This window comes from Nerophis ophidion, linkage group LG06 (genome assembly GCF_033978795.1).
Source record: "Nerophis ophidion isolate RoL-2023_Sa linkage group LG06, RoL_Noph_v1.0, whole genome shotgun sequence".
Taxonomy (NCBI): domain Eukaryota; kingdom Metazoa; phylum Chordata; class Actinopteri; order Syngnathiformes; family Syngnathidae; genus Nerophis; species Nerophis ophidion.
In genome coordinates, this window is record NC_084616.1 from 39,834,240 (window position 1) to 39,858,148 (window position 23,909).

The 23,909-nt window shown below is 38.8% G+C and overlaps 1 protein-coding gene across 8 annotated transcripts in view; it reads right to left on the reverse strand.

Moving 5' to 3' along the window:
- Window positions 1-23,909, reverse strand: part of espn (espin) — a 91,076-nt gene that overhangs the window by 33,670 nt on the left and 33,497 nt on the right. For all 8 annotated transcript variants that reach the window (XM_061903754.1, XM_061903749.1, XM_061903752.1 and 5 more), the window contains exons 3-7: window positions 13,023-13,209; window positions 12,726-12,908; window positions 10,734-10,865; window positions 5,995-6,259; window positions 5,299-5,576 (exon numbers count right to left, since the gene is read on the reverse strand). In XM_061903754.1, coding sequence (XP_061759738.1) covers window positions 5,299-5,576; window positions 5,995-6,259; window positions 10,734-10,865; window positions 12,726-12,908; window positions 13,023-13,209 — 1,045 coding nt within the window. The remainder of the gene's footprint in view (window positions 1-5,298; window positions 5,577-5,994; window positions 6,260-10,733; window positions 10,866-12,725; window positions 12,909-13,022; window positions 13,210-23,909) is intronic.

Genomic DNA, 23,909 nt, shown 5'->3' on the forward strand with positions numbered 1-23,909 from the left:
AACACAAAAGTACGTATTTTTCCACTTATTTTATTTTGACATTTTAGAGAAAGCTGAGCTACCCTTGCAGTCTCAGAGCAATCGCCACTGGTATAGAGGCATAGAATTTGATGTTACGCCCCTGACTAAATAAACACAAACGCTGATCGACCTTTGTTACTGTTAAGTGTACATTTTTTTAAATGTCAGCATGCAACATTTAATGTTTTCAGGATTTAAAAAAACATTTGCACATTCTGAATGCTTGTAATAGGGTAAAAATAAATTAGCTACTTTGTAAGCAAATGACTATGCAAATGATGACTGGCTTTCTTTTTGTCCATCCATCCATCCATCCATTTTCTACCGCTTATTTCCTTTGGGGTGGCGGGGGTCGCTGGTGCCTTTCTCAGCTACAATCGGGCGGAAGGCAGCGTACACCCTGGACAAGTCGCCACCTCATCGTAGGGCCAACACAGATAGACAGACAACATTAACACTCACATTCACACACTAGGGCCAATTTAGTGTTGCCAATCAACCTATCCCCAGGTGCATGTCTTTGGAGGTGGGAGGAAGCCGGAGTACCGGGAGGGAACCCACGCAACCATGGGGAGAACATGCAAACTCCACACAGAAAGATCCCGAGCCCGGGATTGAACCTAGGACTACTCAGGACCTCTGTATTGTGAGGCAGATGCACTAACTCCTCTGCCACCGTGGTGCCCTACTTTCTTTTCGTCCATCTTGTATAATAAGCCACAGAAGGCCAAATAAAAAGCAACACATGTCTTTCTAGTAACGGTTTGAACTACTACGTTTTTAACAACTTTCAAGGTGTATTTTTCCACAATAGGGATAGGTTGATTGGCAACACTTAATAGGCCCTAGTGTGTGAATGTGAGTGTAAATGTTGGTCCTGCGATGAGGTGGAGACTTGTCCAGGGTGTACCCCGCCTGCCGCCCGAATGCAGATGAAATAGGCTCCAGCACCCCCTGCGGCCCCAAAAAGGGACAAGCGGTAGAAAATGGATGGATGGAGTATTGTTATACAATCTTGGTGGCATTGGACTTCAGAAGTTACACAGTACAGACTATTTATTTAACCACAATATTTTTGTTTTATATATAAAATATATAGTGTAGGACAGCTGACCCCTGACCTATCTGCTTTGTGGTGTCACGTTCAGATAGAACTCCTATGACAAACCTAGAAACTTTTGTTGACTGGATAGGAGTGTAATATGAGCGGTGTACACAGACGGAGGGTTTGATTCGCGCCCACCAGGGAGATGGGACTACAATAGCAAAACGTTTCAGCATTAGCGCAATTCACCACACACACATTATACACATCTTTAACGAAGACCTATTTACACACAATGTCAGACTTCCCTTTACCATATAGCCCTTATTGTATGTTGTATTGTACTCTAGATCTGTTATAAACATTAAGCCAGGTTGAAGTTTTGTAACGCATATTTGCTTGTGGTTTTACCCTCCGTTTTGTCTAGCAGGTAGTTTTATTCCTTAATTACAAGCAAATATTCCTGATAGCAATCAATACAACAGTTGGGGTCTGTTTAAGAAAGCCATCTAAATATGCCAAACAACATTGCAACATATTTAAAATGGATTTATCTGCTAAAAAAGACGATTAAACAAAAGTGTCACAGAGAGCATCACCCCTGCCATTGCGCCCCGTAACACCTTACCTTGATGTTTAGTGTCTCCTGGAGCTTTCCTGCAGCCTCCACAGAGTCACAACCCCAAAGCCCAGCAGAGCGCAGAGTAGCTGTCACCAGATCTACAGCGTCACCACTTCTCTACACCTGTCACTCTACCTGCCCTCTCACTTTACCCACAGGGCCTCATCAATAACCTATAGGGCCGGCCTTCCAGTAAGTGATGATGTCACCATTGGCCTACACTCTAACCACACATCTACCTGCACAGTTATGTAAAGCACAAAAACCTAGACTTCAGTACCTTTAAGTTTGAGAAAACACTCTCATTCAGTGTCTCAAAGTCCATCAATTCTGGAGTACAGATCTAAACAATTGACAGTCAAAGCAGTCATTTGTTTGCTAGATTCACACAAAACAGGTGAGTCAATGCAAATTCAGTGATTCAAGTACCTTTCTCCAGCAGCAGGTGATCCCCTGTTCTGTTTCTATAGAACCCTGGGTAAATACTCTTTGTAACTATGTTTATAGTCCATGCTCAAGTTAGTTGTGTATGATATGTGCAGTCCCAAGGAGAGGCTCATGTTAAATTCTTAATGAGGACTCGGCTCGGCTGGTCTATTGGGTAAAGAAAGGAGAAGGAGCGGCACTAATTAAAATCCTCTCCCCCACATGACTGAATGGTACACAAAAACACACACACAGCTCACCCAGGAGACAGGATACTTTCGCTACCTCTGAACTGACATCAGCTAAGTAGCTAAACTAAGAACAACTTAATTTGCATGGAACAATCAGTCCCGTCCATCTTGATTCCGTCTCGTCTGAAAGTGTTTTCTGCTGATGACCGTAATTGTGCATCACCATATCAATGATTGCACTTATTATAACAATTGTAATCCACTGATCCATTTCAGTTGTAGCAACTTGGATTGTATAATTGTTTTTGGTTTTTCATAGCCAGATACCAAGATGTTAATTTATTTATTGAGTGAAAGCGATTCCATATGATAACTATCCTCATTTTACTTTTCCCATAGCATTAAAATATAACGCAATTATCACAACAGTATGTAGTGTATTTCGCAGATCCAGCAGTGTTACAACTACTGTCAATGCTTAATTTAAGTTCTGGCTTATTGTCTGCTCTTTCGTCACACTTTTGAGTGATCCGTGGCCAGATTAATTACTGGAATTGAGTTCAAATCCATCACTGTGAGTCAACTGCGGGGCTCGACTCAGTAATGAGCATCTTCGTTAGCATTGTTAGCCATGCTAACACAATAACACCATTGTGGCCACTCTTACTAAACAAGGGCAATAGCCCAACTGATGAGGCACTAGTGGAGATGGCATGGTGACAAATGAATGCCAAACATAAAAAATGTGTCAACCGCTTTAAAGATAGCATATGATAGTAGCTATTTTAATGCATAATCCCTTACAGGACATAGAATGAGCATAATAATCAAATAAATTATTGATTACTTATTATAAATATAATTCACTTCACTTCATTTCACTTCACTATTGAACCATGAGCAATTGAACTGTTGTTTTGCAATTGAGAACAATACCTGATTTAGTAATTGCTGTTTCAAGAAGCCCAGGCCTGAAAGCTATCAGAAGTTGAGGTACTTCAATGTAAAGTTTCACAATGGCAGCAATACAAAACAAGGCCTTGTCTCCCAATAGTAAAGAATCCTTAAAAAATCCTGAATCCAGAAGATGATCCAGATCACCCCTCGATTTCTGACATTTCCTAAAAAATTTGATCATAATCCATACATAATCTTTTTTTCTATAGCGGAATTAAATGAACCTTCTTGTTAGTCATCCATTCTCTTTAGGCCCTCTTCCGCTGAAGGAACTTTATATCAAAATTTCCATTTACCATGGTAAACGAAATACTCCCCTGTATTTCCGCGAAAAAACAAACCGGGCAAAAAAAAAATTTCTACAGGAATTATTTTAGTTCCTTGTAGTAAAGTGAGATATTTGAAACTTTTTCAGGATCTTTTGAGGGGCATGGCTGTGTTGTCACCAGATCATTTGTTGAACACAGTTGGGGCCTTCCTAAAACTTTGCATTGGAAATTTCAGCATCTATTATTATTATTTTAAGTATTTATTATTTTTTCAAAGTAGAGGAAGAAGAACGAAAGGAACTTCCGACTTGTTGGATTTTTTGTGTGGCATCTGTTTGCCGAAGAACGCTAATTGTTGGTTAGTGTTTTTCTCAGCTGTAGTCTTTTTAACTCATTTGCAGTTTAATGCTGTTCGTTAATTTTTTCAAAAGTTTTCTTAATTTGCTATGCTACGAGAAGTGGACAGACTCTTAAACCTATTTACAAAGGTATATTCAGTATTCTGTTGGACTTCGAAGCGGTGACGGGAGCTGCTCACTGGGAATAAGATTATGTTGTTTGAGGACTAATGTGAAATAGAGGAAGCAGTGAACGAGTGGGGCGAAGGTAAATCCCATCAAATATTCACTGTTTACTTTATTACATGCTGTAAAAGTAGTCACACAGTTCGTGTAGTTATTTGCCTCAACCCAAGTGACCATATGTTAAGGCTAACAGGCTAACACTAAATCGAATGTGTTTGTGTTGTTGGCGTGGGATAAAGAATGGCATTTATCATTTGTATATTGTTATTTTTACAGCTGAAATTTAAAGCAATCCTCTTTGATAACAAAAATAATTCACCTGACCCTCATTAATTCCTAATTTACTGAGGGGACGCCTTTCTGACTGTTGAACACAGTGGCAAAAGCCTCGCTGACTTTTTGAGTAAAATTCGTTACACCTTGTTTTTAAATCATAGTTTTGTATCTTATAGCTTTGTATTTGATTTATTCACACTTTAGTAAAATAAATATGCCCTTTTATTGTCTATTTACATAATACCAATTTAGAAATATACTGTACCACTCATCCATACCATCAGCCTGATTTCTATAAAGTACCCTGAACCGTGAAGAAAACACACACCACACATGTCTACAGGAACCTATAGTTCCAGTAACTTAAAGTTCCTGAACTCTTGGTCCAAAAGGTATTTTGTCTTTGTGCGTAGAGTTGGGGAACGCTGGCATACACACACAGAGAACTTAATTAATTAAATTAATTAAAGTACCAATGATTGTCCTCTGCATTTGACCCATCCCCTTGTTCACCCCCTGGGAGGTGGGGGGAGCAGTGGGCAACAGCAGTGGCCGGGCCCGGGAATCATTTTTGGTGAACCCAATTCCAACCCTTGATGCTGAGTGCCTAGCAGGAAGGTGACGGGTCCCATTTGTATAGTCTTTGGTGTGACTCTTCTGGGGTTTGAACACACAACCTACCAATCTCAGGGCAGACACTCTAACCACTAGGCCACTGAGTATGTGGCCTTTACTTGTTCCTTATCCCACTTCCGACATTTCCTGAAGGATTCATCAAAAAATGCCCGTAACTTTCGGGCTACATTGCTAACTAGCCATCAACCAATGTGATGGTGAGTCACCTGGTCCTCTCTCAGGTCCACCATTAGTGATTTGTATCAGTCCATAATTATCCAATGTTTAGTTCCTATAGAATAATAATGAAATTTAAATAATGATACTTAAGTCTATATGGTGTGGTTTTTACCTCCTTCTTTTTGCCGTTGCCATCCACGTGGCGCAAGTTGCTTTTCACCTTCAGAAACTCAGCAGACGACGGTTCCTGGGGAGGCTTCGGTGCTGGGTAGCCCGGAGGCGGAGGAGGAAGCGGGGGGGAATGCGGTGGAGGCGGAGGTGGATATGTGGGTGGAGGCGGAAGCTCTGGCTCAGAATCAGAGTGACCTTTCTTCGGCCTGTCGGAATCCAAGTCTGGGTTTAGCATGTCCATGTATGCCTGCATATCAGAAATGGCTGTCTGTGATGCGCCTAAAACAAAGAGAACCACCAATTTAGCTATATATTTACCAGCCAAGCACATACAGCTCTATTTTAATTTATATGCTTCTATGTTAGGAGAACACTATTGAGTGAAACAATCATAACACTGCCTCTCAAATCTTACTTGAAGAAACATTCTGCTGTTTGGCCACTAGAGAGCAGCACCAGTATTGCTTCTACTGCAACTATAGCACTACTACACACTTCTTCAAGTTGATGTCTTCATAAAAGTATGCTTCATCTCAGTCTTAATATTCTGATTAAAATGTTACTAATTTAACTATTAGACTATCAGCACTAATTGGTACATACATTTAGATGATTTCAAATTAATCTTAGACAACCCTTGAAGAAGTTGGAGATGAAAGGCAAGTAGATTATAGTTAGTTTTTGTATAAAAAGACACCTGTGTTTGCCACTGTGTTCAGCTGTGGGCCCCGGGACAATGTTAAGCTGCTCCTCTTCTCCCCGGTGCTGGACTGGCTGGAGTTGGCTGAGTCGTAGTTGGACAAGGAGCTGGATGGGGAACTAATATCAAAGTGTGCCGCTTGGCTGACGGGGGGCATTGTGGTGTTTGGGGAAGAGAGGCCAGAATCTGGCTGCTTGTTCTCTGGTTGCTTGTGCTCGAGGTCTAGTGAGGGGTCCCGAGACAAAACACGATGCTCCACACTCTGTTAAAAGATACAGATTATGTATGCACATGTTATTTTCTGAAATTACATCAGCAGCATAAGTTATTTAATATGAAGTTGATCCAGAAATATTTGCACCACAAGTTCTTGCATTAACAAAGTGAAACAATTATCCAAGAACCCCAAAAATTAACATGTTAATGTTAAGGGGATTAATGATGATTTCAATCTACATTCAATACTTCCTTTGTTTTGGATATGCTTTGGTGTAAATTTTGCATAACCTTTGCTCCAGAGTCACATTTATAAACTACTTGCATGTGTGTGTCTGCAAGACGTTTGTGGTAGCATTCCCAGATTGCAAATGAAACCATGTCCCATCCTCTCTAAAAGTATCATAATTTATGTTTTAAAAACGTACAATGTTAAAAATATATCTAGGAGACGAACGTCACCGCTATTTTTCCCCAGAGTCGTTTGAAAATAAACTTTATAAGCATTATTTGGTACACCTGAACGATACAGAGCTGTTTAAAAAAAGTTTTATTTTTGTTCAGGTCACTGGATGTCGCACATCGGTTTTATGTGCACATTCCAAGAATAGATGGAAATAAACTTTATACCACCTTTGCTTGTGTTTCCTCAAACTCAGTTCCTTCCCTTCTGGCTAATACTTTTATTTAATGTCCAAATAAGTATGTCCATCTTGCTGTGGTGTCACAACGTAGCCCAACTGCAAAACATTGCTCCTCAGCTCACACCCAAATGCATGAACATTATGATTTGCTGCTTTGGCATTGTTTAGCACAAATATCCAACACTGCAACAATATTTAAAGGTCAGAAAAGACAAAAATCATCACTGGTCCCTGGGGACCTATTATGCAAAACCAATTTTCTTACCTATTGGTACCTGTGTTTGTTAACTATATTTTTCCGACAATATGGCGCACCGGATTATAAGGCGCACTGTCAATGAGTGGGTCTATTCAGGTCTATTTTCATACAAAAAGCGCACCGGATTATAAGGCGCATTAAAGGGGTCATATGATGATTTTTAAAAAAAAAATAAAACACTTCCTTTACCGGAACTCTCTAATAACTACAATTTTGTGGGTGAATTATGTAAACCCACTGCACCCATAGTTTTTAGTGCTTCCATAGCGGGTCTACTGATAGATATAAGTTCGAACTTTACGCCACTTTATATTAGAAATGGTAACAGCGGAGGGTAAATGCCCCCATAACAAGAGAAAAAGAAGCTTATCGATTACGGCGTCTTCACGGACTACAATTGCGGACACTTACTAATGTTCATGACTTATCCAGATTCCAAACACACATCAGCAAGTACCAGAAGTTAAGAAAAGTTGGTTTTGCATAATATTGCGAAACAAAATACCAGATAATGTCTGATAATAGGTGCCATTTTGCGGTCCTTAATACACCATAACACATCACACCATACCATAGGTTGTCTGACTACCGTAGCCACAATGCTCCGAAAATCCATCAAGCGGTGCAGCTTCATAACTTACCAAAGTCGTACTAAAACATTTTGACAATGTGTAATGTTCTATAGTCTCAATGGAACATTTCAAATGTTGGTGTTGTTTACTGTCGTCATCTAGCAGTTTACACGTATCTCTTATGTGTGACTGCCATCTACTGGTAAAATGTATCATTACATTAGGCGCACCGGGTTATAAGGCGCACTGCTGATTTTTGAGAAAATTTATGATTTTGAGTGCGCCTCATAGTCTGAAAAATATGGTATTTCGGATGTGTACAGAAATGTTTAATCAAATCTTGGCATGACGGAGATATTTTTAAAACAAGCTTGCCTTCCTTCATATTGCCTCCGAACAATTTGTTTGGAATTTGCTTAATGTGTGACGTTATTTCCATTGGGGATGTCACCAAATATCCCCATATATGGTAAAGTTTTGCCCGAAACGCTTTGCACGTGTCCGACGTTATAGTCAATAAGTTTGTTTTTTTCTTCTGTCCTCTTGTTGTGGCTCTGAATGGCTCAAACATGCACATGCACTGTTGCTATTTCTAATACAAAGTAACGTATAGTTCGAACTTATATCTGTCAGTAGATTCGGTATGGAAGCGCTAAAAACTACAACATGGCTGACGGAGAAGACGCAGTCGAAGTGGAGGCATGTAAATGACACCCCCCACCAAACTGCACATACTGAAGAGACGGTCAGCCAGCAGCTTGAAATTGGTATGTACTAAAACATAATCCATGCACAATTTTACAAAAGAACTATATTTACATGTTATGTAGACCACAAAGAAGTGTTTTAAATGTAGAAAAACATTTTTAATGACCCCTTTAAGTAGTAAATGTTGTGGAGTTTTTTTAACCTCAAAAATTAACGCTAAAAGTTACATTACCATCACATTTTGATTGTTTTATTTCAATTATTTTGTAGTAGTATTTACTGTAGACGCAAACTCATTCAAGATAGGTTAATACTGAAGACATTTTTTAACAAAATGTATACAATACAAGTTTTTCCTTCTTCATTTACATTGACACCCTTTCTTAACTATCTATGCGAAGTCAAGGCTTGGTTAGCCCAGAATTTTTTAATAATGAATGAGGAAAAAACGGAAATTTTAGTTTTTGGTCCGGCCCTCACTGACTTGGAACCATTGCAAAATGATGTGCGTCCCAAAGTCTCCAGGCGTCACTATAGACAGCGATTTTAAACTAGACAAACAAGTCAATGGCGTTTTAAAATCGTGTTTTTATCACCTTCGTCTTAGTGAAGGTTAAACCGTTTTTATCTTTTAACCTTTTTGTACAAGTCGTGCATGCTTTTATTCCAAGTCGCCTGGACTACTGCAATGCACTTTATGCTGGCATTAGCCAAAAAGCTCTCTCCCGGTTGCAGTTAGTCCAGAACGCGGCAGCACGACTTTTAGCAGGGACCAGGAAACGCGAGGATATAACCCCAATTCTTCAGAGTTTGCACTGGCTCCCTGTTCATTTTAGAATTGATTTTAAAACATTGCTGTTTGTTTTTAAATCTTTACATGGACTGGCACCTCAATATATCTCGGACCTCATCCAAATTTACATTCCTGCGCGCGCTCTGACGTCCGAGAGCTAGTTCCAGCTCGTGGTGCCCAAGACCAGACTTAAAACCAAGGGAGACAGGGTCTTCTCTGTGGTTGGCCCTAAGCTCTGGAACACTCTACCCCTCCATGTTCAAACTTCTTCCACAGTGGAGTGTTTTAAGTCTCGTCTTAAGACCCACTTTTATTCTTTGGCTTTTAACACTATGTGAGTTGTGTGGTCCTCTGTCCTCTGTTGTCCTCTGTGTTTTTTATACACTTTGATTTCTATTTTACTGTTTTAATTGATTTTACCCTTTAAAATAGTTTTTAATCATATTTGTTTTTGTATTGTTTTTTTTATATATTGGTTTTGTATTTATTTATTTTTTGTTTTTATTCAGTCATTGGTGGAGCATAATATTGTTTTTTTAATATTGTTTTTAACATAGCTGTGCAGCACTTTGGAAACATTATTGTTGTTTAAATGTGCTATATAAATAAAGTGGATTGGATTGGATTGGAGTGTATTCGAGTGTATAGATAATTACAAAATAGATAGATTTGTTATATTTTAATAACAAATATATATGTCCAGTTACGGCGCCATTCCCACTACTAACTGTACCCATATGCTTTAATCATACAAGTGACCTACTTTAAAAAAAATATCCCATAGTCAAAGAGTGTGAATTTGATTACTCCACACTAATGAAACCTCTCACATTTGTTCAAAAAGACTCTTGGGAACTCTCTGCTTTTCCCACATCACACAATCACTTGGCTGAATGTCCCTTGATGGCCCTCGGAACATGAGTGTGACTATGTTTCCCACAAACCTAATTGCAGATAGTTATTATTATTCTGGCCACTTGGGGGTTTCAGTGGGTTTAACGAATCAAAGTCAGAGCATGTCAAGCATTAATTGCTCTGGTTATTAGCTGTGACATCGTGGACATGTTGGCTTAGTGACTACTACTTTGTTACTGCATTGTGCAGAGTCACGTGGATACATGTATTTACTTGTCATTTCTGAAAATGTTAGGTCATGGCACATGTTAGTGCTAAAGAAATGATAACTTATTTTTTTCAAGTTCAGATGGAATTTACTTTGTCGATTATTTGTGAGTGTGTCGCGATTGAATGTTTCCTGTTTGGAAATAGGGAAAACAAATTGTGTATGTTGCCTTGCTGCGACTTGTACACATAGAACAGAGACAGGTTTGAGGGGTAGAATGCCAGGCATTGTTAGTGGGAATTCACTGTGGAATATGACATGTAGTACAAGATCTAGGATAGATAAACTGTTGCATTACCATACAATCCTTGCTGTATCATGCTAAGCGGGCATTAAAGACATTTTATATTATCAAACTACTGTGTAAAGGACATGCTGTTTAAGGCAGTAAGGGAAATCACAAGTATATAGTGTTTCTCACCATATTCTCAACAGTGCGCAAATACTTGGCGCACTGTAAGTGTCCGTTGTATTCAGCCAGGTCAGCCGCTGTGAAACCATCCTGATCGCTGATGCCCAGATCCACCCCATTGACCACCAGGATCTGACAGCACTAAGAAGGAACATAAGCCATGTGTTAGTTCAGTGCAGATGTAAAGCTGTTTTTCAGTGGGCAGCTATATGATTGACAGGTGGCTTCGAACATAATTCCATCAATGAAAAGAACGAAGAACATAAAGCTGAAAACATTACTGTCCTACAGTATTATTCGATAAATGGAAACTACACTTTTTTTGGAATTGTTCTCATCACCCACAATACTTATGTGAGACAAGAACACAGGTTTTTTTTCTTTTCTGTGCGTTCTAAATAGTGGAAAAGCTGCCTGCAAGAGGTGGCTAACAATGCAGGTCATGAGAATTGACCTATTTCGCCTATGAAGCCCTCTAAAAACATCCTATAACAACTTTGTATGTACATGTAAGTATGTATGTGATGCAGACACAACATGATTAGTAGTAATTACAGTATTTTTCAGCGGTACTAAAACTTGTTTTTCTGGGTGCATTGATTTCACAGAGCACACAGCAACGAACCCTACTTCCGACGTTCTGTGCCCACTAATTGTGGCAGAATTCGTGAGAGCAACTACTTTGGTAAAAATGACGATCAGAACCTTTTCCTTTTTAGCCTGAATGTAAGGAGAATTTTAAAAATTGAGCGGGAAAGAAAAGCGGGATAATATTGGACCGCAGGACCCCAGCAGGGAAAAAATTCTGTCGAGGGATACAAAATATATCAACCACACAGGCATGACTTTATGGTGTAAATGTGGAGCTTGCAAAGTCAGTGGTGACAGAAAGAGCTGCACACATTGTTACATCGATGCAAAGACTTTGTGTATCTGGTCAAGAGAACACTGCTCTAAGAGAATACAACAAAAAAGTAATTGTTTGCGCTAATAAAACATGCACTGGTATAAATCCGACCAAAATCAACTGGAAAAGACACCCGAGGCCACGGAAAACTGTTCATCGATTAAGTCACCATGATATTGTTTATGATACATGGAGCACACAGTGCTTGATATCACAGCAAAATACACAACTGATCTCGCTGTGTGCAAACAAAACATGGGCGAATACTTTAGCGATAATTTCGATGTCTATTCGTAGTAGTTCATATGGTCGTGCTTGTTTCTCAGTCCGTACCGAATGTTGTCCGATCACTTTGTATTGTGAATGAGAAACAAGGCATTGTGTCTCTAAGCCAGAAAAGCAGTTTGTCAGTGGTAGCTCCTACAATAACAAAATCGCTAAAGCTTAGTTAATATGCAAATCACTGCATGTAAATTAGGTGCTGTTGACGATTTTTGGATGTTTTATAGAGGGCTATATAGATTAAATAGATGTTGTTATTGTTGTATTTGCTGTTGTTGTTTTTGTCTCTCTGTCTAATCCCCCTCTTATCCCCACAATTTCCCCCTCTGTCTTCCTTTTTTTCTCTTTCTATCCCCTCCTGATCCGGCCCGGCTGCACCAAATGATAATATAAATACATTTAATAAAATCAAATTCAAATAAGGCAACAGGAGAAGTATCCTACACTTCTCTTTTGTAAAGTAAATCTGAACAGCCGATATGGGCATCTACATCAACTATATGATTTGCCTGAGAAGCTGAACAGGACAAAAAAAAAAAAAATAAATAAATAGATGACTTCCTGTTACCTGCTTTGTTGACTGCCTCTTGCTAGCAGTTTTTCACTATTTAGAGCACACGGAAAAGAGAAAGACGTGTGTTCTGATCTCACATAAGTATTGTGAGTGATGGGGGAAAATAAACAAAAGTGAAGTTTCCCCTTAAGACCTGCAGTTACATAAATGCACCATTAACTTTAAAACACCTATACTGGACTAGTTTTTTAAGTTAACTTTATAATTACATAAGAAAAGGTAATAGAGAAATGCTCACCTCCAGTTCGCCGTTCTCTGCAGCGTCATGAAGAGGGGTCCCTCCCCAATTGTCAGTGACTATTTCGCCGCCATGCAGTAGCAACCAGCTGAGAACTTTTGCATGACCGCGACTGGCAGCAAAGTGCATGGCTGTGGCCCCATCGCCATCCTTGTCCATCAGGCTGATCTCTGTGAAACTCATCTGCATGAACAGTTGCGAAAAAGACATGAAACTCTCGACTTTAATATATACTGTACATTTTGTCTTGTAATACTCGGATAACTTCATCAAAAGAAGACATGGACCATTCCATACCAGCCAGACAATGACAGTATTGTGGCCCATCTGGGAAGCAGCATGCAGGGGTGTCATCCCATCATTGGCCCTTATGAGTGGATCAGCTCCACAGTCTTTGACCAGGTACTGGATCACCTCCAAATGGCCCTCCTGGCAGGCCAGGTAGAGCGGTGTGGCACCATTCTTAGTTTGGGAGTTGACAAAACTATACCAGACAACAACAACAAAAAATCAGATGTTACTGGTGCAGGCCAAATTGTAAAGCCAGTATATTGCAGCTTTTCTTCTTTTTATCCATTGAACAGTAACTAAGTAACATATTTGAATTAGTTAGTCCATCTACTTTAAGCAAACCACAATGGTGAGCAGTTTTGAGAGTTCAAAATAGTTTTAGACCCAAAAACAGTTCCTATCTTAGAGCTGTTATTGCCCTGAATCAGGGCAATAAAATTAAAAAGTATTTCCGTGAGAGCCATATAATATTTTTTTTAAGACTAAATACAACTAAATGCGTGCATTTTTAAGTAAGACCAACATTTTAAGAGTATAATAAGTCTCTTATTCTTTTTAATAACATTTTTATTCTGAAACTAACCAACAATAAATAAAATACTTCTTACCATTAATGCAACTTCTTGAACAGGTGCGGTAGAAAACGATTTTCCAAGGAGACTCCTAAATTTCAGTGCCCCACACGAAAATCACAGGGGGCAACCATTCTCCCAAATTTCTCCCGATTCTCACCTGGACAACAATATTGGGGGCGTGCTTTAAAGGCACTGCCTCAAGCGTCCTCTAAAACCTTTCGTCACGTCCGCTTATCCAACGTAGAAACAGCGTGCCGTCCTAGTCACATGATATATGTGGCTTTTACACACACACGCTAATGCAATGCAAGCTTGATCAACAGCCATACAGGTCACAGGTCACACTGAGGGTGGCCGTATAAACAACTTTAAGAGTGTTACAAATATGCGCCACACTGTGAACCAACACTAAACGACAATGACAAGCAAATTTTGGGAGAACATCCGCACTGTAACACAACATAAACACAACAGAACAAATACACAGAACCCCTTGCAGCATTAACTCTTCCTGGACGCTAAAATATAAAAATTTATTATTAGCCTGTGGGAAAAGTTTATATTGATATTTACCTGAGAAGGCTGCAAATAGAAAAGAGGCATTCAATTTCTATTTAAATTTGATTTGATATGCCATCGCTATTTTTAAATTACTAGTATTATTTGAAACTCGATTTTGCATGTCACTATAAAGTTATATAAGTCTCGCTTGTTTAATATTCAATGCAAAACTTGTTTGGGTCCCTATTAAAAGGTTAATTTGTTCAACCTTGGCCCGCGGCTTTGTTCAGTTTAAAATTTTGGCCCACTCTGTATTTGAGTTTGACACCCTTGCTCTTGAGCAGGGATGCCCATTACGTCGATCGCGATCGACTGGTCGATCTCAGAGGGTGTGTCAGTCGATCTCAAGCCAGGCATTAAAAAATAGACATAAAAATGAGCAATCATCAATCATACCAAGACTTCACTTTCATCAGTTGTTTGACATTCTCGGCACCCGAGGATCTTGTGAGATGACGCTGGCTGCTGCGAGCTCATATTTAAGAAAAAAATCACTAACAGGGCGGACGCAGAGAAACACATTTTATTTCTAGAGACTCCGTTCCTACTGTCAAAATTCCAAAAACCGACAGCACAGTTCCTGTCTTCACCATAAAAGACCTGTTTCATCCTGCCTGTGCTAACAAAATAAGAGTCTCAGAAAGCTAGCGTGCACAAGCTAGCAAGCTACGGAGTTTGATGCCAATGTATTTCTCCCCCGCCCTCAGCGACCGCTTTCTCACTTGCTTGCCCACCCGCACAGTCACTGACGTCACTCACCTGCTGCCAGACATTAAAGGGCCACACACATATGCTACTCTCATAACAAAGTGTTTAAAAACGAGTGTGCAAGTTGGACAAATGAGATGCCAAATCCAACCACTTTCATGTGGTATTGGACAGAAAGGAGGACTTTTTTTTTCCTCCATTTGAAAATGCGGACGTTATCAGCACCACTGTCTAATTCCAATCAATGCAAGTCATCAGAATCAAATACACCAACTTATATTCTTGTCTTCATGAAAGAAAGGAATCTATGTGTGTTAAACATGCTTGTATTATCATTAAACACCATTAACTTGTTAACAAAAATGTCTCTTTCATAAATAAATAAATATAAATTATAAATAGGAATGAGGTAGATCTCCTCGACTTGGTCAATTGAAAAGTAGCTCGCCTGCAGAAAAAGTGTGAGCGCCCCTGCTCTAGAGCCATAGGTTCCCTACCCCTGCCTAAACTCTGCACTTACCTGAACACTGACCACTTTATTACTTACTGATAGAGATGTACTGTGCAATGTTTTTAATATTTTATTATGTTATTAAATTTTAAATTTTTTTATTATTGTTTGTTGTCTTAAGACTATTTTATGTAGGTTTGTTTTAGGGGCACTGAGCTGGATTGCTGTCCAATTTTGTATTTTCCATACAATGACAATAAAAGTATTCCAATTCTGAATTAAATGACTGGCTTTTTGGAGAATTGCACACCATATCAAAGCATGCAATGTTTTTTGTGTTTTTCTTTAAGCAATGAGACATACTTTTCTCATCATCTACTGAAGCTTCTAGTTTGCAGTATTGAACTACAGTTAGAACAAACTTTGATTAATGGGAGCCCTTGATCCACCTGAGAATCAGCCTCTACAGTGAACATTTGTTTTGGTACATTTATTTGTCAAAGTTGCACATTTCAGAACCTAATGGGCAACACACAAATGTGCACCGCAGACGACACATCTTCTCTTTTGCAATGTTTTTTTTAATGTTACTGCTAACCTATTCACTATTTTTCTATGTCAAAATGACTGCTACTTATAACAAAGCTGGTTGCTTTGACAGTACTGTATAATTTACATCATATTTATTATTTTAAAATCATTACATCCACCCAGCCATCCATTTTCTGCTGCTTGTCCCTTTCAGGGTCGCGGTGGCGCTGGAGCTTATTCCAGCTGCAGTGGGGCGGAAGGCAGGGTACACACTGGACAAGTCACCACCTCTTTGCAGGGCCAACACTGACAACCATTCACACTCACATTCACACACCAGGGCCAATGTAATATTGCCAATAAGCGTATCCCAAAGTGCATGTCTTTGGAGGTGGGAGGAAGCTGGAGTACCTTGAAAGGATGCACACAGTGTTGGGGAGAACATGCAAACTCCACACAGAAAGACCCTGAGCCCGGTAATGAAATGTACTGTAGAACCTTCTTATCGTGAGGTACAAGCTTCACCGTGCTGCATCATCACACCATTTAATAATAATATGCAAAGCGGGCTTTTGATTAGATTAGATTAGATAGTACTTTATTTATTCCGTCAGGAGAGTTCCTTCAGGAAAATTACAATTTTCAGCACAATCCCATTCAAGATCAGACAAACATTACAGGGAGACAGAACAGGATCGCTGACGGGTCTGCCGGCTTCCAGCGCCCCTTACAAAAAAGATGACATACAGGTAAACAGGGGGGGGGGGGGGGGGGGGGGGGGGGGGAATAGAAGATTAAAATAAAATTAAAAAAATCGGTCTTAGCCTGGGCCCTGGAGTGGGGGTGCAGACTGAGGCCAAGGGAACAAAACAACAACTCATAGTCATAGTACACATCCCTCTTACATGTGTGTAAGAGGGAAACATCAAACATCAAAGAACACAGAGGACATTAAAGACATTAAAGCAGCAGATACAACCAGACACTTCTACATACAGCTATGAATAAAAAGTAAAATAAACATATACACTGTGGTGGCCTCTGCCGTGTTCCACCACGCCATCGTCCGCTGGGGTGGAGGGAGCATGGCCAGAGACAGGAGCAGACCCAACAAAGCAACCAAGACAGCCGACTCCACTCTCGGCCAGTGTCCAGTCCGCATGGATGAGCGAGGATACGTCCAAGGTGACTGAGGTGTCCGACACCTGCTCACCCAGTCAAGACACCGCGAAGCCTCTCCGTCCCAGCGCTCGGTGCTAGCTCCGCAGCCCTGTCCCCCTTTTGCACCTAGTGTTTACCTTTTCATTTAGTTTCAATATACTGTTACAAAATTAAATCAGTCATTGTCTCTGACATATAAGGTGCTCAATGGGTTTGTTGAATTTGAGACCCAAAACTCAGGGATCACTAACTGGCAGCCCAAGTCTGGACCCCTATGCCGTCCACTACAGACCTGGGCCTAAAGTCAATTAATCATTGAAGCAGTTCTATTTTGACTGGAGCAGCTTTTATAGACTTTATTGAAATGGTTCATCAGATCTGGAAATACTCTAATTGCATATTATTTAAACCAGCCCACGTGATATTGCTCAGTAGGGATGTTCCGATCAAGGTTATGCTGCCAATTCCGATATTGATCATCCATGAATGAGTTCAGCAGTGCCGATCACATGATTTCAAAATCTATGTATGGTGCGTGCCATTGACAGTTTAATCTCAGGGCATTCAATTGATCGCAACTGGACTGTTTGGTTTGTCTTAGAAGACGTCTTGCCTCTCATCCAAGTAGGCTTCATCAGTTCATGCTCAAAGACTTGGATTGGTCTAATCTAGTCTAGTGGTGGTGCTAAAACCCCAAATATTTTTGGTTTGTCACCAGTCGCTGATCTGACCAATCTAAGTCTCTGTGCATGAACTGATGAAGCCTACTGGATGAGAGACGTAACACCTTCTATGACAAACCAAAAAGTCCATTTGATTAATTGAATGCCCTGATATTACAATGACCTGGATGAATGACAACATCCATAGACACCATTGACAGTTAAACAATATCAAAAAAATATTTAAACTAGTCCATATTCTCTTTTATTACAATCAATTGTTGAAGCAAAAAAAATCAATAGGACACAATAGTTAAATAAAATCAAAAGCTATTATCTGCTACTCATTTATATCCTTGGGTGTTTGCCCTCAAAGTCAACCTGTGTCCAAGGAATTTTTCCCAGAGTTTGTAAACATTACCAAAAACAACAATAAAATGATCTTAAGGAATTGAAAATATCGATCTGATCGCTCTAATATTGATCATATACTAATACTACCCTCAATATAGACACCACTAATTTATGGATCGATACGATCCTCCTCTTACGGTTGTGTACTGACACCGACAATTCTGACGCACCAATAGTTGTTGTTATATTATTTACTCTTAAGACTCTTATTATTCTACTTGTTAATTTAATGGTAATATCTGCTTACTTTCTGCTGCAACGCGGTTCCATCTGCAATTTTTAAAGTTTACTAAGCTTGTTTTTCTTGATGTTATTGTAAGCGAGGTTAGCTTAGCTCTAAGCTTTGCCTTTCTCTCAGTGAGTAACATATTTAGCCTCGTCCTCCAGTGATAATTGGAGGACGAGGATAATTAATAATAACAATAATCATCCATTTGATAATGATAGGAATCAGCGTTTGTGAACGGCATTAAAAAGCATTTATACGCAATGGCCGATAACATACTTTCTTACGAAATTCATCTGATAACGATTGGTTGCCGATCAATCAGCACATCTCTACTGGTCATCCAATCAAATCTGTGCATTCCAGGTGGTAAACATGGTTACACTAAGTGCAGGGGCAGACGAGAGAGAAGCGAAACGAGTGATGTCCACGGAAATTAGAAAGAAAAATGTTAAGCGTTGCGCAGAACCCCAGATACGACTGAGTGTTAGAGGTCTTGCCCTGAACACCGGTCGACAGGTGAAGAGACAGGACAGTGACAAGTCGGAGACAATAGAATGATAAATAAACACGGCGCTCTGTAGGAAAAGTTCAGTGGACAACAAAAAATCGCTTAAAACCTAGAAGGTATAAACACATTTATGTTCATTATTTCCTTTGGCAGCACAAAAATATTTTGTCTCTTGTTCAGAGATGAGCGCTTTAATAAAACATGGCAAGCCATCATATTTCCAACATTGAGGGTGCAGCGAGGGGGGGCTGAAGCCTATGTAACATTAAATCATGACACAAAACACAAAGTTTTAGCCAAACATGCACACTCATGTCTGAACTGATTTTACAAAAATTGGGCACTAGCAAAGCCTAATAAAACACCTAAACTGTAAATCTATAATCTATAAATATATATATATATATATATATATATATATATATATATATATATATATATATACATACATACATACATACATACATACATATATATATATATATATATATATATATATATATATACATACATACATACATACATATATATATATATATATATATATATATATATACATATATATATATATATATATATATATATATATATATACATACATACATATATATATATATATATATATATATATATATATAAATAAATAAATAAATGGGTTGTACTTGTATAGCGCTTTTCTACCTTCAAGGTACTCAAAGCGCTTTGACACTACTTCCACATTTAGCCATTCACACACACATTCACACACTGATGGAGGGAGCTGCCATGCAAGGCGCTAACCATCAGGAGCAAGGGTGAAGTGTCTTGCTCAGGACACAACGGACATGACGAGGTTGGTTCCCGGTGGGATTTGAACCAGTGACCCTCGGGTTGCGCACGGCCACTTTCCCACTGCGCCACATACATACATATATATATATATATATATATATATATATATATATATATATATATACATACATACATATACATATATATATATATATATATATATATATATATATATATATATATATATACATACATACATATATATATATTTATATATATATATGATATATAAAGCAGGTGTTCGTAACACTAACTTAGTCTGGCCTAATAGCAATTAGTAGCCCGCATAGTTTTTTTTGTTTTTGGGGCTTAGCAGACAATGTTCTGTAATTGAATTTTAGTTGAAGACCCCTGTCCTACCCCGTTGTGCACTACCTTTCTCAGTACCCGATCATCTGAATGAGATGTTACATACAAGTCATTCTGTCTCCTGACCCTCTTATGTCAGCAATCGTCTTGAGACCGAACAAACATCAGTTAAGACTTCGGGATTCAAATGATCATGCAAAACTGATGGACAGAGTCTGTAAAAACAAAGAGTAGCACCTTTTACCTCTTGTGCCAAGAACTCTAAATTTCTTACTCAAATAATTTCAATAGGATGTCCGAAGATGGACGGACCATCTCTAGACATAAAGTCAAAATTAGTCAGAGTGAGAAAACTATCACTATAATACTCTAACTGCAATAGTAAGTAAATTAGTAAATACATTGTATTTATAAAGCACTTTTCACAGATAAAATCATAAAGCGCTGTACAAAACATAGGTAAAGTAAAACAACAATTCAATTAAAAAAAACAGGGAAAACATCATAAAAAGGATACAAAGTGAATTAAAAACTACAGTTAAAAGGTGTATTAACTAAAAGCTGTACTAAAAAAAGAGGTTTTCCAATGTTTCCTAAAAGTTTCAACTCAGTCAAGATCACAAAGGGAGTGGTGCAAATTCTTCCAGAGCCTGGGAGCTATGGCCTGGAATGCCAGGTCTCCACGGATTTTAAAATGAGTTTTTGGGATCTTTAGAAGACCCTGGTCTGAAGACCGTATAAATACCATGAGGCAATAAAGGTTTATGGTATTCTATTCTGTACGCTTAAAACATTTCAGGTATATTTCTAAGTGCAGTTATTGTCTGAAGAAAGATATCTACTTTTGGGTATCATGCAGTTCGCTAACAGTGAAGCAGAGCCAAATCCTGCTCCCTTTCTTTTCCAAGGCCCCCAGCCAGGCATACAAAGCAAAATCCCATACAGTGTGTCTGCCTCTCCTTGCCCTGCATGGGGGAGGTCAGGGAATTGACCGGGCACTTCCCCACTAAATCCTATAAAGTTGTGCTTTATCTGGACACTGACAAATGAGTAACGAGTCTCCTAAGAGGATTATCTCTCCAATGGCCTTGCCAGACTGGCTTTGTGCTTAAACATGGCTTGCCACCGGTGAAGGTGGACCCGAGTACGCGATGACGAACCACGGGCCAGGTGAAGAAAATGAAAGGTGGGGCTTGACTCCCTCAGAGGCAAACCTGACCCGGCCGAGCTTTCCCTTGATTGGATGTAGCTCAAGGCCAACGCTCTACTGACTAAAGACCTTACATTAAAGCTACATGTGGCTTAGCATATGTGCTTGTCTAAATGTAATACACAAGGCTGCTTATGATTACTCATGTTCTATTCTGCTCTAGTCCTTCGGGGAACAGCTTAGTTTGCAACCAGTGACAAAAGAACAAACATCCAAAATAATTCAGTCTTGACATGTTTTGTTTTTGTTCAGCAGGGAAAGGCTGCACGTACAAAGAACAACCTCTTTAATATTTTATAATGAGAGAATGAGGCATTGCGCTATTCTGTCATCAGGAAGTGAGCAGACAGTTTAATTATTCAACAGTGTAACAAAAGTGAGATGAAATTGCTGGCACAACAAGACGAAGAACAAATGGAAACGCGTGTACCGTAGTTTTCTTCAATTACAACTCTTGAGATTATGATCGGCCTTCATTTGTCATGAAGGTCCAAAGTGAAATAAACTGGACACCCGCCACTGAAGAAGTATTTTTAAGCAGGTGTGGATTTCAAAGCGCTGAGAAAGAGGTTAAGCCCTCTGTGACAATCCACAAGCAACAATTCAACGGAGAAAAACACTTTCTGAAGTGGTCATGAGTAATTTTACTCCAGTCATTTTTTAAGTAATTGATGTTACACTATTGGTCGATTTTACTGATATTGGATTGTTACTTTCTTAATGGCTTTTCCTGTATAAATAATGCAGCAAGTTGTGGGGACAACATCATATATACTGCTCTAATTAGCAAAGTGTCCTTTAAATTGAATAAAAACATTAATATTTGACTTGTATTTTCCAGTATAAAAATGAACGGATTACATGCAAGTCTTCTAAATTATGGTCTGACACCGCTAACAGATTGCAGTATTGTATATCCGTCACTAAAGTGCCTCATGTAGTGTTTATTGTACACACAGGCTATCAGTAGACTTCCAGCCTGTGAGCCTGCTGCTTTTAATTCACAAGGATTGAAAGGTGAACAAGCCACCAATTGAATTTGGAGTCACATCTGTTTTACACCAGGGCTGTAAAAAAGACAGACCGATACAATAATAAAATCTCACACGAGACCTATCTACCTGTTAATATTTAGTCAGTGCAGTACAAAGAATGTATCAAAAAGTTGTACAATGTATTTGAAATCTCATGCTTTCAGTTTGAGTCAAATACCAAAGGGTCAAAGTGACTTTTGCAAATATCCATTGACTGATAACAGAATTTCCCACAATAATGCATGGAATTTTGTTATTGGGAGTTGTAAGCCTGGTACTCTCAGGCCATGTTTTGAAAAAATAGTCGGCATGTCTGCCAAGATTTAACTCTAAACAAAGTATTTGGTATGAATGTGAGACTATGGTTCCTAGAGAATGATGTACAGTCAAATAAAACAATAACATTTGCAAACCGTAAAACATTTTTTGTGAAATCCTACTAATAAACCAACAATCGACAGCAGAGGTTTCCAAGTGAGGATGTTTTACCCTGGGCTTTAGTAAAATAAATAAAAAAATGTCTGCCATTTAAGTTATGTAAGTTGTACAAAAGACATCAAAAATGTGAATATAAAACAAACTTAGCCATAGAAGTGCACTAATTAGGTTTCTTAAATTAAATTGAGAATGTCTAAGACTGCCTACACCCCCTTATCAAAAAATAAAATGGTTCTTTCCACCTGGAAAGAGGCAAACCTTTGGACACTTTACTCAACACGGATTTTCTTACCTCAACTTTAAGCATTCACACAAAGTACCAACATTTTGGAAGAAGTAGGAGGTGATAGAAGAAAGTTTGGTAAATCTATCTGTGGCAGATAAGGAGGAAATTATGTAAAAGATTCACTTTTGCTTCTCCTTGCACATAACTGTGATGCGTTCAAGGTCCCTCAATTAGTTAGAAACAGGTTTTAAAGACAGTGCAGAGCTTACCCTGCATGAGATGCACTAATACTAATGTAATCGTATTTATAATGATGTATTGTCAATTACTGATGATCATATGTGTATCAGCTAATATTTGCTTTACACTCTGAAGTAAAGGAAAACTTGACAGATTTATAATCATAGTTAAGTGAATAACGATAATAATTGAATAATGATTATTTAAATTCATATTATTGCCCCTTTGTATTGAATTTGCTGGCAATTTTTTGTAATTGTTTTATTTAATTACCCCAAGCAGAACTAAGTGTTTTAGGGGGGTTTATCCAGATATGTTAACCCCATCTTTAACCCGTAAGTAAGTAAGTAAGTACATTTTATTACAAAGCGCTTTTTACAGATAAAATCACAAAGCGCTGTACAAAACATAGGTGAAGTAAAACAACAATTCATTTAAAGGCCTACTGAAATGAGATTTTCTTATTTAAACGGGGATAGCAGGTCCATTCTATGTGTCGTACTTGATCATTTTGCGATATTGCCATATTTTTGCTGAAAGGATTTAGTAGAGAACATCTTCGATAAAGTTCGCAACTTTCGGTGCTAAGAGAAATGCCCTGCCTCTACCGGAAGTCGCAGACGATGACGTCACATGTTTGATGGCTCCTCACATATTCACATTGTTTTTAACGGGAGCCTCCAACAAAAAGTGCTATTCGGACCGAGAAAACGACAATTTCCCCATTAATTTGAGCGAGGATGAAAGATTTGTGTTTGATGATATTGATAGCGACGGACTAGAAAAAAAAAAAAAAGTTTTAAAA